We start from the raw sequence: 15,590 nt of genomic DNA, 5'->3' as shown, positions 1-15,590 counted from the left end.
TTTTACTTTCCTCACTTTTGACAGTTAACATCTGGCTGACGGTGTGATGCCATGCAGAGCACGCTAGTTTAATTGACGGTATCTGACAATACTCAATCACAGTGAGAGGGCACTCTTAGCTTTTATCTAATCAGGTTTAACCCGAAGACGTCATTTCAGCTTCGCCTGTTTAAACAGAAGAAGCTACATGCTTGGTGAATGACAAAACGGGTGATTTAAGGATAAATTCAGCGAATATTCTCTGTTTAAAAGGACAAAATTATCTAAAAATCATTCATTATCTTTGATCTTACAGGTTCATTCAAGGTGCAAATTATAATCCATCCATCTATCAGGATCGTGGGGGGCCAGGGCCAATCTCAGCTGGCATTGGGCGAGAGATGGGGTACAATCTGTGCACGTTGCCAGTTCATCACAGGGCACATAAAGACAAACAACTATCCACACTCACATTCACATCTTAGGACAAATTAGAGTCAGTTAACCAGCCAGTTATCTTATTGACCTGCATGTCTCTGGAAAAAGATTTTAAGGGGTTCTTAAAATCTTATTCAGAGAATTCAAGAACCAGTTTTCTTGGAGTGTAAGAGCTCTAAGAGTATAATTTTATCTACTGCTCAGATGTTATCACCCAGTCATGCTTCTGTTTTTGTAAGAGTTACATTCCTTTTAATGTTAACACTATCTCTGGGAGGACTGATGATATGAGATCAGAGGAAAATATGCTCTCTTCATCTACGCATGCCTGGATTATTTCAGCCTGGTTCCTGTTTGAACTTTTCAACTTCCCTGCAAAAACTACCTTATCCACTGTTGACTTCTCTGTCTTTCTAAAAAATATATTCTCTTTCTTCTTGATTCTCAGCCATATTCAGTAAGTAAATCTCACTTTTCAGGTTCTGTACTTAAATTTCAACTATGATCTCCAAACAAAACTACCACATTATTAATCTAAACTGAGGCATATTTTTTCTTTTCTTTTTTATCAGTTCCCATTTTGCAGCCTTTGCCTAGCATCCCTGTGTATTTAACTACATTTCTAATCTCAACTATAACTTGGACTAAAACTATTTCGAAGGCACATTAGTACCGATGATAAGAAATGAAAATACAGGACTCATGCTCCCTGTTTAATGTTTAACCGCCCTGCCCACGTAAGTGGGAGGAGGAAATTTTTATGTTGGCTGACTCAAAGCGTTGGCTAGAAACACTTTGCTCAGACCGAGGTGAAACCACACGACTATGGACTAAGACCTACAAGGACTCTTGGGGATCCTGGATGATCATCAGGAATGGGAAGAAATGGACAAGGTTTGGGGCCACACACTTGGCTTTGGGGCTGAGACACTGAGTATTTAGAACATAGTAAAAGGTGCTAAAGAGTCGTTATATTTTCTACTTTGGTGTGTCCTGAAATGATACACCTCTTGTGATTTGGAGTTTTCCCACCAACTGGAATCTCTTTGAAGAATCAGAAATTAAGTTCAGACAAAGAAAAGTCCTCAGTATAAGTTGTTATCTTGGAAAACTGCTCACCTCTGGATCTTGGCTCTAATCACAGGGACGGCGCCCAGCAGAGCTGATAAGCTAAAAGGAAAAAAATCAATACCTAGAAAAAAAATCTGAGCTCTCTACTCTGCAACCATGAATGAGGAAATAGAAGAGATAGCAGAAGAGAACGATTGGAGGGAACTTGAACCCAGCAACCCCGTCAAAATCTTCCTGACAATCCTTTACAGCCTCATCCTGGTAACAGGTATTGTGGGTAATTCAGTCACTATCAGAGTAACACAAGTATTGAAGCGTAATGGCTACTTGCAGAAGAACGTGACCGACCACATGGTTAGCCTAGCATGCTCGGACTTGCTGGTGCTCCTCATCGGCATGCCTGTGGAGCTCTACAGCGCCATCTGGTTCCCATTCATGTCGACATCAGGCAACGTTTCGTGTAAGATATACAACTTCCTGTTCGAGGCCTGCAGCTATGCCACCATCCTCAACGTAGCTACGCTTAGCTTTGAGCGCTACGTGGCTATCTGCCACCCGTTTCGTTTCAAAGCCCTGGGTGGAAAACGCACCTCTGCCCTCATCACCTTCGCCTGGCTGGTGTCTGTGATCGTGGCCCTGCCTTTGCTGATTGCCACTGGAACACAAGGACACATTCCCTCACTAAGGGATACGCCTGTCCAGAATCTGACTTTCTGTACAAATCTTAGGGAGCACTGGATGATGTACAGGAGCAGCCTCTTTGTGGCTTTCATCATCTACATGACTGTGTTTATCTGCGTGGCCTTCATGTGCCGGGCAATGATCCTTGTCCTTCGGAAATCTATGGGATCCATGGATGGTGGCATCGATGGAACTCAGAGAGCAGCCAAGCACGAAAGTTCAAAGGTCAAGATGGCCAGGAAGCAGACCATCATTTTTCTTGGTAGGTCGTTGGCTTAATATCTAAAAAAAAACCACCTTGTTTCACCAACTGTGAAATTATTTTAGAGCTCTCTCTGTGTGTGAGTCTGTTTGACTGTGTTTTTATACCTTTGGGATCTACATGTCCTCAACAGAGAGGAAATCTCTGGAAAGTGGTCACATAAATACTACCAGGTGTTATTTTAGGCCCTCAATGTATAGTGGTGTGCGTGTCCGTGTGATGTTGTAACATTACCACAACTTCCCGGGATGTTTGGACATGTCTTACAGTTTGTTCATTTGTTTACAACAGGAGTTAAGACATCATCTTGACTCTGGAATAGTCCAAACTCACTCCCAAAGTTCTGACCATTCATTTTACACACTGATACACTGGTTTTGTTTGGGGCATGCTCTTGAACAGAAACAAACAGTACAGATAAAGAACCTACAGAAATTATTGCTTGTTTAAGTTTGTGTGATGTTATAAACTGATTTCACAACCAATACAACCAATGTCTACCATACACTAGAAAACTCGGAAATACTAAAGTCTGAAATCCTCACATCTAAAGACAATGAGTCAAAAGTCATACATTTTGCAGATAATGGCGATCATGCAGGGTCACTATTTACAAGACTACAACAAAGATACATTTTGAGATAATTTCCAATCCTGCACTTGGTGGAAATTTATAGTAAGACAAACTGTTGAACACCGGAGCAGAAACAAAAGCAGCTTGGACCACAGCAGTCCTTGTGTGTGCATTTCGTTGTGTAGCCAGGCGACTGTTTCCTGATGGTGCTAGAGAGAGAACACCTGTTGGTTGTTAACATTGTTCACGTGATTGAATCTTATGCATAAGCCGAGCCAGAGACTAAAAAACTTTATTTTAGCACAAAGGAAGAGGATAATTAAATGTTCAGTTGGGACTTTAGGGGAAGAGCTAAACTAAATGTAGTAATCATCTGGGAGATGGAAACGTTGGTAATGTTAAACGGGTAGTCCCAGAGCCTTAACGTCATGAATGTTGGACTTTGGAATAACAAGTACACTAGCTAACTTACTAGCTAACTAATATTTCATGCAAATTATGATGGCTAACATTAACGTTCCCTAAGCCAAAGCAATTCAACCTTATTAGGCTAATTACCAGTTCCAAGCTTTGGTGTAAAAGTTCAGCCCTCCTGACACAAGTTGGTTAAGGTAGCCACTATTTACAATGTCAAAGGACTCCATGTCCAACTCCTACGAAACATTGGTTCAAATAGAATAAAAAATACTGCCATAAAAAGACAAAAAAGAGAGAGAAACCTCACAAAAGACTTCACAGAAGGACTCAGATATATGGATGCCAAAACGGCCAATAGTTGGCCAAGTCGGATAAGAATTTAATAACAGTATTTGAAGAATAAACAGAGTGTGAACAATAGAGTGGACATCTTGAGGCCTATGGATATCAGGTAGCACTGGACATGAAAAGGAAGGTACCCAGAGATGGTAACAGATGCTGATATGTCACACTAGAGACAGGCTGAAATGTGAAGAGATAGGAGACATACCAATACTGACAGCAGACAAACTCCCAAAGTCCCTTAGTCATACAACAGAGTGACCACATGAATAAACAGCAAACTGTCAAGAAGCAGGACGCACAGGAACTGAGACACAGGAGGAGGAGGCTGTTAAACAAACTCACTGTTTAATGTACAAATGTCTATTAGTCAAAACAGGAAAAGGATGCATATTAATACATTCCTGTTTCCTGATGTTAAAGAATTAAATGACTGTGTAATGAGAAAAGTGTTAAGCAGTAGTGACTGTCACCCATTTTGGTGCCCAATTATTCTACTATAAAATAACAGATTTTAAGTACATCTGTTTCTGCACTATGTAACTTTGTTCTCTGGGTATGATAACCTGTGCAAAGTCGTACGTACGTACATACGGTACCACCAGCTATTTCACTGATTTTAGTGAAACGGAAAATGTTTTCTGGTTTTCCCTCTAATGTCCTCCAGCTGCAGCTCCAGCAAACTCAACTGTCCATGATTTACAGAGTTTAGTAATGGACAGTAAAGTAAACTGCTGCAAATTGTACATTCTGTTTAGCTAATGTTAGCTCAGTTTGTAACATAAGCTCAGGGAAGGGAAGGGGGTTTTCAAGCCTGGGGTGCACGGGAATGCTGCCGGGGCGTGGAAGTGTCGTGTCAGAACCGGAGCTGGGCAAGCGGGGAATGTAACTGGGCTCAGCAGCCTCTGTGGACATAATGACAAAGGGGAAAAGACCGAAGGGAACATTGACAGAAGAAGCTAATACAAGATAATGAGAAAGTGATCGAGCAAGAAGCTGCAAGACAAAAGTAAAACTGGGACTGACTTTTAGTTGTTAGTGAGAGTTTTGTGAAATATAAGGATGAAAGACAGATGCTAAACTGGGCTTCTTGCTGTTGAACTGGTACGTAATACAGTGGTCCCTCGTTTATCACGGGGGATACGTTCTAAAAATAACCTGCAATAAACGAAATCCGCAGAGTAAGTTTTACAATTATTATACATGTTTTATGGCCGTAAAACCCCTAAACACACACTTTTATACACCTTTTTACACGCATTTTGTACAGTACTCCCTTAGGTAATCAGGACGCAGAACACAATGCGCGTTCATACTGTACAGTACGCTGTAAAAAAAAGCATGCAAAATTACACTAAAAAAATCTGCGAAACAGTGAGTCCGCGAAAAGTGAACCGCGTTATAGCGAGGGACAACTATATTAGCTGGCTGCTTTGCCTTGTATTGTTGGACTTGGTTGATGTTTGTTAGCTGGCTGCTTTGCCTTGTATTGTTGGACTTGGTTGATGTTTGGCTGCTAGATGTCGAGTCACTAGTTTTTGATCATAAGTAATAAAATCCTACAACTAAAGCACAACTGTCTGTATATTTACAACAGTGGTATTGCACTCTGAAACTGTGGGCTCTAAAAAAAAATACCAATTTCTATGTAATGCTGCTTTCAGTTCATTGTTCTGGTTATTTGACACACAGACAAGCACCAGTGTTAAATGCTAAAGAGCCTCAGGTGTAAATAAGCAGTTGCTAAACTTTAGTTGGCTTGTCCTGCTGTTCCAAAGTTTCCAAAACAGAGGGGAACAAAATCAGATCATCTTTAATTTAGCACTTTTTGTTTTCTTTCAATGAAACGTATATAAAAGAAATAAGAAATCCAAAAAGCTTCAGTGAACTGCCAGGAGTTCATGTTTTAAAGAGAAACAGATTTTTGTTGATAATGTAATTCAAAGTTTAAAGTTCAAATTGTAACTTTAAGTTACAGTTTCTTTTTTTCTTCAGCACAGTGGAATAAATTGGACCACCAGTTTGAAGGACATTTGTGTTTGACTGCAGATGGGAAACTTTTTAAAGAAAGAGCATGCAGAGAAAAAGTTCTTCTACCTGCAACTTTCTGATGCCTGTCATCTCCTTCCCAGCTGTTACCTGCGGCTGATGACTAGCCACCATTTTTGTGCCGTAAGCATGGTGCACAGAGGTTTTCTGCACAGGAAGGTGCAAGCCAAAAGGATCTGGAGTGGATTGTAACCATATATAGTGACAGCTGCAGTCAAATTTGCCTGTGTTGGCACAAAAGTACTGGCTTCCCTGAGCAGATAACTGTGATCAACATATCAGATATTTTAACTGAACAGTAGACTCCAATCAGAGTGTGTTTTCACTGAAACAAGTTTTATTTAGTCTCTTGTACAACATTTCCATGTTGCGATACTTCACCACACATCCTGTGTGTTTACTGACGCACTAGGACCACTATTTGTTTGGGTACAGTCACCCATGATGTCATGAAGGATAAGTGTGACATTGAGTAAACACCACAACAATACTACATAGATGTGAATCTCAGCATTGTGACTCGTCTACTTTTACAGCTCAATCACAGATACATTACAAACAACAGACAATAATCTCTGGACACACACAACTTTTAGAGTGAAATGGCAAAACCTTAAAGCAACACTTTTTAATGCCCCCCAGTTGTAAATATGGACAGTTGTACATGTGTGTTTTTTTTATGATTTTATTACTTATAATCAAAAACTAGCAAGTCATCAAGCAGCCAAACATCAAGCAAGTGCAACAACACAAGACATAGCAGCTAGTTACAATAATATTACTTACAAGCTCAACGGCAAGATGCCCAGCGTCTTTTATTTCAACAAGCTCTCGCCAACTACCAAAGGTCAGTCCCAGATTAACTCTTGTCTGGCGTCCTCTTGCTCGCTCACTTTCTTCTTTTTTTTAATGAAATATATATATATAAAAAAAAAGCATATGTAGTGCCACTAGCTTTGCACTACATACATATGCCACTAGTCTTTCACATAGATGCAATAATCAAACTATAAATAATCCAGTTTGCATGAAGTATATTGAAAATAAGTTTTTTTGTGTGTTTTTTTGGAAGTGCATAATGACAAAAAATTGGCAATTTAAAAGTTAAAAATAAATTTAAAAAATCATTAATATTTGATATGTATGATTAGGACTGATGCTGACTTAAAAAAAATAAAAACCCTAACCCTTAAAAAGTAATAATAATTTATTTACTCCTTTGCCATTCATTTAATACGATACTGACACATCAACTTCTCTAACTTAACAAAAGATTTTTTCCTCTTCATATACAAAATAATCAATGAGTAAGTCCTAGTTTCCATACAGCTCATCCACCATTTCCTTCAGTACTGGACTGTGGCACTTCAGTTCAGCTCTGATTCAATTACCAGTCGTACATCCTTATCAGTCCAATTATGTGTTTAGTATTGGACAGTGTGTGAATCAAATTGAGTTTCTATGCTCCGATGACCTCAGATAGATGGGGAAGGAAGGGTCAGCTGCATTACAACTAATGTATAAAATGGGGTTTTATCCATTAGTCACAATGCTGCACAGCCTAATTGCCTGATAGAACATAATTGTTTCTGTCCTGCTGTATGGATATAATTTTACACGTACTTATTCACATTGAGTGGTGTTAACTGATGAATAACATGACAACGACGATGATGACTGTGATGGTCATAACGGAAATGATGAGGAGGATGGCCATGGTGACAGTGATGTGTTGATCAGCAGGAGGAAGGAAGAAAGAAGAAAGAGGCTGTCAATGGTATTTATGGAAAAGAGTAGGAAGATGATAATAATGATAATTAAGAGTGGCTAAGAACTAGTGGCAGACAGTACATGCTGACCTTTGTTTGCATCTATAGCTAACTATATGGAGGGGTTTGGCATCTTACAGCTAATTATAACTTTTATAAGTTATAACTTTTCTAATCAGTCTTCACAGCGGAAGCTGTTGTCTATGACAAAGCTCTAAAACTATAAATATAATCATAGCCTCTGCTGTGTCAGTTTTGACCTTTATAAAGTCCTCCAACTTTGTGCAACTTTAAATCACTGCAGTACTCTTTAACATGTTGGTGACATGCAGAAGTTTGCTGACGGCGGTTTGCACTCTTAAAAGGCTGGTTTCATTTTATTTTGGAATAATCTCCAGTGAATGTGGTGGGAATGTAAATTCGCTGCCAGAAATTTAGCGGAAGCACAACATTTGCCAAATGAAATTTTTACAGTGATTAATTCAAATGTGAGCTGTTTTCATCTGGCAAGTCAATAATCACAGCTATGAGAAAGAACAAACAAGCTAGTCCCCGAACAGAAAGCTGACACTGCTGTAATGAAGCTTTTGAATTGATGAAGATGTTTATGCAGGTGGTTGGACTAAATGGATAGATTCCCACAGTAACACAACCACGGGCTGAAAGTAAAGCTGAGCAAAACATCATGGAGAATTTTGCAAAAGGTTTTTTTTTTGTTTGGCTTCAAAGGCTGCAAGAAACAGATTCTCAAGCAGAATACTTGAAACTTTCTAGACTGTCAAGCAGCTGTAAGCAGTGTTCAAAACTGGCCTTAAACCTAAGCTGCTCTGTGTTAACATTTAATATTTTTTATTGTAAAGGTGCACTTCCCACAAAACCTCCCACTTTCTTTATTTATGTGGCCTCAGACTATCAAATGTAAGATAGATGCTAGTTGTGAAGAGCTGAAGATGCGTACAGCCTACTAAAATAAAATATGAGAAACAAAAGCTCATTGGACTTGGTCCACAGACTTCTTTATATCTTAAAAAAAAAAGCCTGTTCCTGGTAACTGTTCAATGTAGAGCTCTACACTACACTAAATCTGCAAACATCGTTACAATTTAAGTAACGACCATTCACAAAACAAATTTAGAACACCTGTATAGTGGAGTGAGTTACTGACAGTATAAAGAATGGATGACGTATGCGTGACGTCACCCATAGGTTTCTGTAGAGCTGTTCTGAAGCTCAGATTGTGCTGGCTTTGGCTGCCGAGATGTTGGCAGCCCTGTCTCTTCCTCTTCCTGGCTAATCTAAAAATTGGCAGATCCAAGACATGGATCATCGGCGGAGAGAGACAAAAGGATATTATGTGATTCTGTCTGAAGATTTTCCTTCTCCTGTCACATGCTCTGTAATGTGCATTAGATGGATCTTGCATAAATTATAAGAAAAACTACACCTACACTGCATTTCCAAATCACATATTCAGAAGTGCTGTAATGATGTTGCAGCGTCAGAACAAAGTCAAAAATAATAATACTGTTAAGGGCACAGAGGAAAGTGAAAATGACCACTACCATCATATAAACAATATTAATATGTATTAAAGCTTCGGCTGATGTTTATTTTATATTGTGCTTGATTGCTGTTCCATAATACTGTCAGAACAATTATCAACAAACATGGGCTTATTTTTTGTTTTTGTCTGAGTTTTGTTTGTTTTTGATATTAGTTTTCTGCAGGTAATCCTTTATTAGAAACTGCTCGTGTGATTCCACTGGTTTTTGGAAAAGTAAGAAGTCCGAGACTAAAACCCGACAGCCATGACTGATTTCTAATCAGGCAACATGAAATGTCAACCCTCCATCGTTTATGCAAAGTTTGTTTGTATCTCAGGAGGAAATGTGTGTGATCACAGTACACAACACACTCCATCTCTACATGTGTGTATAAATATTGATGAAGACAATAAAAGTAATATTTTAGTTTTAGATTACAGTTGCTCATCCCCTTCTTGTCTAGTGAAAACTATGCATTTCTCTTCTGAGATTGTATTTCGGGCCAATATGTTCTGCCTCTTTTGCTCTAAAACTTTAACCTGCATGCAACCCAAGCCCTGAAACGTGATTGGTCAATGCTACTTTCACCACAAGCAGAAACCAGAAGATGCCTTTCCTAGAGATCTTTCATTCATATGCAGATATCTGTTTATACAGATTAATGCAATATACTTTTTTTCATTTTGACATGTAATAGGGTTAAAATGTGTTTGCAATGATACTGATTAAGGTTCCATTCCATTTATTGTAGCAGAGACTTTCCAGTGAGCCAACATGCACCACGTTGAACGCAACCGCAACCTTAATTAGTATTATTGGAAACACGTGTTTACCTACTATTTCATGTCAGAATGGCTGCTGTGAAGGAGGTCTATAGTAATATTAATTCATATAACAAATTAAAACACTGACACTTTTTTACACAGTGTTATTACACTAACACTCCCCCAGTGCTCTGAGCTGACAAACAGCTAACCCGGCTAACAAAGAGCTAACATTGACTAGCAGCAGCTATAGTTCACAGCAGTTTATTTTACTGTCCATCAGGAAACTAAAACTCTCGGAGTTGAGGCGCAGCAGTCGGAGGACATCGGAGGGAAAACCAGAAAACATTTTCTCTGTAAAATATGATCCAGTTTCCCCAAAATCTTGGAAATAGGTGAAATTGGTGATGTGTGATGTAGTACTATAAAGAGTTACATACTTCTCATGTGTGATTACACAAAGTTACGTAGTGTGAGAACAGACAGAGTATACTTCTTGCTTGTTAACTAGGCCATATTGTAATCACCTCACACCTCATCATCATGTCTATCATAACTACTTCAAAATTCATAGCAGCTCCATTCTGATAAACAACAACTCAAGCAGCAACAGCAAGGCAGCCAGACTTCGTCGTCTTCATAATGGAATATTAAATTTGACTGAATATTACCAGCAGGGTCATGACAGAGTCCGCTGGCATCAACAGTATTCACTCCTCTTCTTCTTATTGACTGCTGGCTTTCTCTGCTGCAAGAATTATCCAAGTTTGAATTTAAATATGAACCGAATTGTTATTGCTGTCAGCAGACAGAAAAGATGACCTGCTGCACGTTGCATTGAACTCCACAATGATGCACACTCGAAAAACATCGTCATTCCTGTTGTCAATTATCTCTCAAGTGGCCACGTTCCTGTCAGCACGCCACTTTACCTTGAAATAACTTTTAATCCTGGCTGGGCTCTGTGACTTGAGATAGTAATTAAAAGCAGAGAACATCCTTGTTAAGTTGCCTACACATCACGTCCAGGACTCAAGGTTAATTGCTTTAGATTTTTTTTTCATCATAGCATTTAGGAGATGAATATTAATTCTGTTTTGCTACCTTCAGACTTTGGCCTGTGATCTTTGACTTTTTACGCTGCTCATTTGTGATGGGAGCACTCAGCGAGGCTGAATATATGTGAAAAGAAAGGGCGCATGGAAACTTCAGTGTAATAAAAGAGCAGGGAGTGCCATTGCTATTCCTCTATGATTTTTATTCAAGGCGTACGCAGTGATAATCCTGTGTCTTCACCTGTGTTATCACTGCAGAGTATCAAAGAAAAACATTTCTAGAGGGCTGAAAAATGCTACATGAAATAAAAGTCACATTTATACCAGTTTATTACCTGAAGCTTTCATGCATGTGACATTTACCTTCAGGCTAGAATATATTGCCAGACCACAGTTATTTTATCCTGCATGAACCAAAAAAGTGCATTTAGATAAAAGAATACGTGGATGGTCTCCATGGTCTCTTCAGAGAGCAACACATAAAAGTACACACAATAAACTGTTTTCTTTGGCTCTTTCTTACTGTTGCCATGCCTGTCAACCTTTATAATGCAGTTTATAATGAAAACATAAAACGCAGATTTCCCACTCGGAAGAGATTGACAGAAGCAGGCTTTTCTAGCAACTATCGAAGCTCCGTCAGACTCCAGAGGAGAAATATGGAGTCTAACGGCAGTTTCTCATGGCTGGTTAGATCTGACTACCAGCTCTACATCGCTAACCCATGCTACAATGAGCAGTGGTCTGTCGGTGTACCCTGTGTCACACATACTGTAGTTACTCCCTCACTTGTTTGTTGCATTTTTTTAAAGAAATAAAATTTAAAAAATGCTGTAGTCATCAGTTTCTGGGACCTTTTTAAAGACTCCATTAATTGTTTTTTTGGCCACTTGAGAGCATAAGAACAAGTATTAAGATGCCCAACTTCACAGCAGAAACATGTTTACAGCCTGGTTCAGGCAACGGTTTTCCCTGTCCATGACAACTCTTCAAATGATATTAAGGCTCGTAGTTGTGCATAATTAACAGTGTGACCACTTGATTGACAGGTAAGTGCTGTTACAGATGGCTTATTAGAACACCCAGGCATCATTCGACCCTCCTGAGGTCCATCTTTCCCGATATTTGGATTAGACGGAAGGCGGAAGGAGCAGTAGGCGGCGGCCAGCGTCGCATATTTTCGAGTAGTAAACAACTATGTTTTTACACAACCAGAGATTAAAGCAACATTAGCAATTGGTAGTTGTTTTCGACCTCATAATTGCAGTATTATTCATTCTCCTTTTAGGTCTGCTTCTGATGGAAATATCTGTCTCATGACTGCCAAAAGTTCCACTTTCTTTCTGAGATACTAAGGAACACATGATAATTTATTCTCATCCAAAGGCGATATTTAGATTTGGTCAGTTAATTTGAGTGAAACTCAGACTTTGAGAATGCATTACGAAAGATAAACTAAAGGGGAAATTCCTGAATTACAATGCTCCCTTGTAATGCTAGCCAAGTGCAAATATAGCTTATCGCTTTGCAGTCATTCAGGGACAAACATCAGTTTAAAAAGCAGGGACACCAATGTCACAAGTTCTTTTAAAGATGTCTAACAAACTAGGGAAACTAAACTAGAAGAGCAGGCGGTGGTGAATACAACAACAATCATAGAAATGACAATAACTATTAAACTAACTCTTGGTCTCAGAGAATCTCAGGGTGGATTATTCTTTTAAGAGGATTCATAACTTTCTTGGCCTTGCTTTGTCTTACCTGTTCCCATCAGGCACTTTCCACTGGCCTGCCAGAACAGGGCCATAGCTCATGAACTGCAGCGACAGCCCAATTGCCACCCATGAACCTCTCTCCTGCGAATCGATAGAGCTTATTTATTGTGTTTGATTACAGATCGTGACTCCCTGTCGGCCTCGGTGGCCTCTTTCAAACCATTTTACAATCACATATAAAATAAACCTCAGGGAGGATTTGTTAAGCCTCTTTGGGCAGGTTGATGAATGCACCTCACCATTCCTCCTCCCCGACTGTCCCTCGTCTCCCATCTACTCTGCACTGAGTGACAGCTACATAATTTAGTAATAAGCTCCAGAGCCCTCTGGCCTCTTGGCAGCCAGCATAGCTAAAGGCAAGCCTTCCTCTGAGTGACAGCCTGCACTCACCAAGCCGCCTGCATATGACTGTATAGCTTCATGTTGTGTCAGTGCTCTGAGGGGAAATCAGACGTTACCCTGCGTGGGTGTGTTTACTTGTCTGTTTTACAACACCACAGTGTACAGTACCTCACACAGTGAGATGATATAGCATGGCAACATGTGGCGCTGACTCCCGCGGTTGAGTGATGTTTGGATGATTTGAGGTGATCAGTTTCAAATCTTATTCTGATACTTTCCTCCTATTTGTCACATAGTTTCCAACAGTTTGGCTCAGCATGAAGAATTTGACATTTTAAAAACTTGGTGTTGGTGTTTTGAAATGAAAATTGACACTTATGGTAATTTTTGTAACAAGGAAGGAGGAAACATTTCTGTTGCAGACTGGATGAGCAAAACTGTATTAATGGATTTTTGGTGCCACTTTGGGCCAGTGGGACAAGTTGTTAACGCAAAATTGACATATCACCTTGTAAAGGAATAGTTACTGACACAATAATCAATGTTCGCTGTCCATTTCGCTCTGTTTTGGTCTCCATCAACTCCTGATGAAAATGCTACTTTGGCCGCTTAATGCTGCACCATGTTCACCAGATAGTTGCTAACTTCATTGGTCTACTGTTTGGTGCTGACCAGGTGGAGATCAGTGGCTTTTCATGCCCTGCCAGGTTAAAAGTCCAGTGTGAAAATGGTGCTACCCAATAAACCCTTTTCTGATTCTGAAAGATGCTAAAATGCTCAGAGGAGCTGATATCAGGTATTCTGAATAAATCTGTCATTATGAGCAATCCTTTCCACATTACTTGTAGTCAATTAATCTATTCTTAATATGAGGACCTTCACAATGAGTTGAGCTTTAATATTTAATATTTAGAAAATTATTTTAGAGAAATATAAACCTATAAACAATGTTAGGCTATTTATTGGTGGCAAAATACAACAGATTATCTTTCATTGTACATTTAATTCAAATTTCAAATAATATTTCTTATAGCTGCATTTAGGGTCACAGAAATGTTGTTCCCAGCAAACGTGGCACAAAAGTGAGTTCAGCCAAAGATCATGTTAAATCAAGTTAAATATCATTTTCTATGAAAACAGCTGCCTGCTACTGTTGGAATTGAGGTTGAAAATTCTCTGTGGGTTCATGAGTGAGCCTGTTTACGTTACATATTTGAATCATTGTTAATATAGATGACATGGACTTAAGTTAAACAATTAATTCTGATATTCAGACGTCATAAAAAATCTTTTTTCTTAATTTTTAAGAGCAGATATGACGTTTTAAGTTAAGTTGTTACAACTAAACTAAAACCTTTAAGTAATATTAGATGGGTAGTAGATTAAATGTGTCAGGGATTTAAGATTTATGCCTGTTGGTATAAGAATACCGTGTCGCTATTGAATATTAACCACTGATAAACAAAATAAACATATTTTTGGAAAACTGGGCTGCCAGACGAGGGAGCTTTCAGTCCCTTGGGACATTTTTTTGGACTATTGAGGGTTTGAAATAATGGGTCATCTGAACAATGGACAGTCCTTAATGCATCCCTCATACACAAGATACACGACATATACAAGTTTACGAGGCTTAACTTCCAGACTAGCTCCAAACACTGCCACCTCTCTTCAGGAATCTATCACAGTAGCTACAGAAGTTGGAAAATGTCCTTCCTCCCTAATGAGAGACCTTTGTCATGTTGGATGTTGCTGAGGGTGAAGGCCCACTCACACCGAAGGCGTTACGGCTGCGCCGCGGTCACCGGACCAGATAGCTGCCAGTCTAGTCATGGAGAGCACTCACACAGGGCACTCAGCAGCATCTCAGAAGCGGCTCTCCGCGCCACGGTGCGAGCATTCCGTAGCATTTCTATTTTTGACACGAGCGGCTGCTAAACCTCGTAAATTTCAACAGAGCACTTCGCACCAGACAGGAAATCCGACACAGAATCAACGTAATAAACTTATGCCCCCTTTAAAAATAAAACACAATACTCAGTTCATATAGCTTTTTACAACTTCACATCAACGTTACGTCGTGACCGGTGGCACCAAGTGATCAAAGATCGATCAAAGGGTCTCAACATGAACGATGAGAGACTAATTGTTGAAGTGGAACAACACACAATAATTTATGACACAACAGATGCTTTTTATAATCTCCTCCACGTCGGAGAAGCAAAGTCAGCTGTTTGTTGTTGTTGTTTTCTTTATACACAGTTTATCGCGGGGTCACGGGAGAATCCTGGACGTACGCGAGACAATCACGTTTGGCTTTCAATTAGTGGAGGAAAAAATAAAATAGCGCCAGTCTAGTCAATGCGAGCACTCACACAGGGCGCGCCGCTGAGCATCTCAGAAGCGTCTATCCTCGCCACGGCGCGAGCATTCCGTAGCACAGGGGTCGGCAAATAATTTTGGACCCGGGCCAATTTTTTGTGACAATTCCATCGCGGGCCATGACCATGCTTTCCTATGGGGGGGGG

General features: G+C 39.6%; 1 protein-coding gene across 1 annotated transcript in view; it reads left to right on the top strand.

Moving 5' to 3' along the window:
- Positions 1–999: 999 nt before the first annotated feature.
- gpr39 (G protein-coupled receptor 39) overlaps positions 1,000–15,590 on the top strand; it is a 52,456-nt gene continuing 37,865 nt past the window's right edge. The window contains exon 1 of the mRNA XM_019270984.2: positions 1,000–2,431. Coding sequence (XP_019126529.2) covers positions 1,645–2,431 — 787 coding nt within the window. The 5' untranslated portion in view covers positions 1,000–1,644. The remainder of the gene's footprint in view (positions 2,432–15,590) is intronic.

This window comes from Larimichthys crocea, chromosome I, assembly GCF_000972845.2.
Source record: "Larimichthys crocea isolate SSNF chromosome I, L_crocea_2.0, whole genome shotgun sequence".
NCBI lineage: Eukaryota > Metazoa > Chordata > Actinopteri > Sciaenidae > Larimichthys > Larimichthys crocea.
This window is presented reverse-complemented; position numbering and strand designations above follow the sequence as displayed.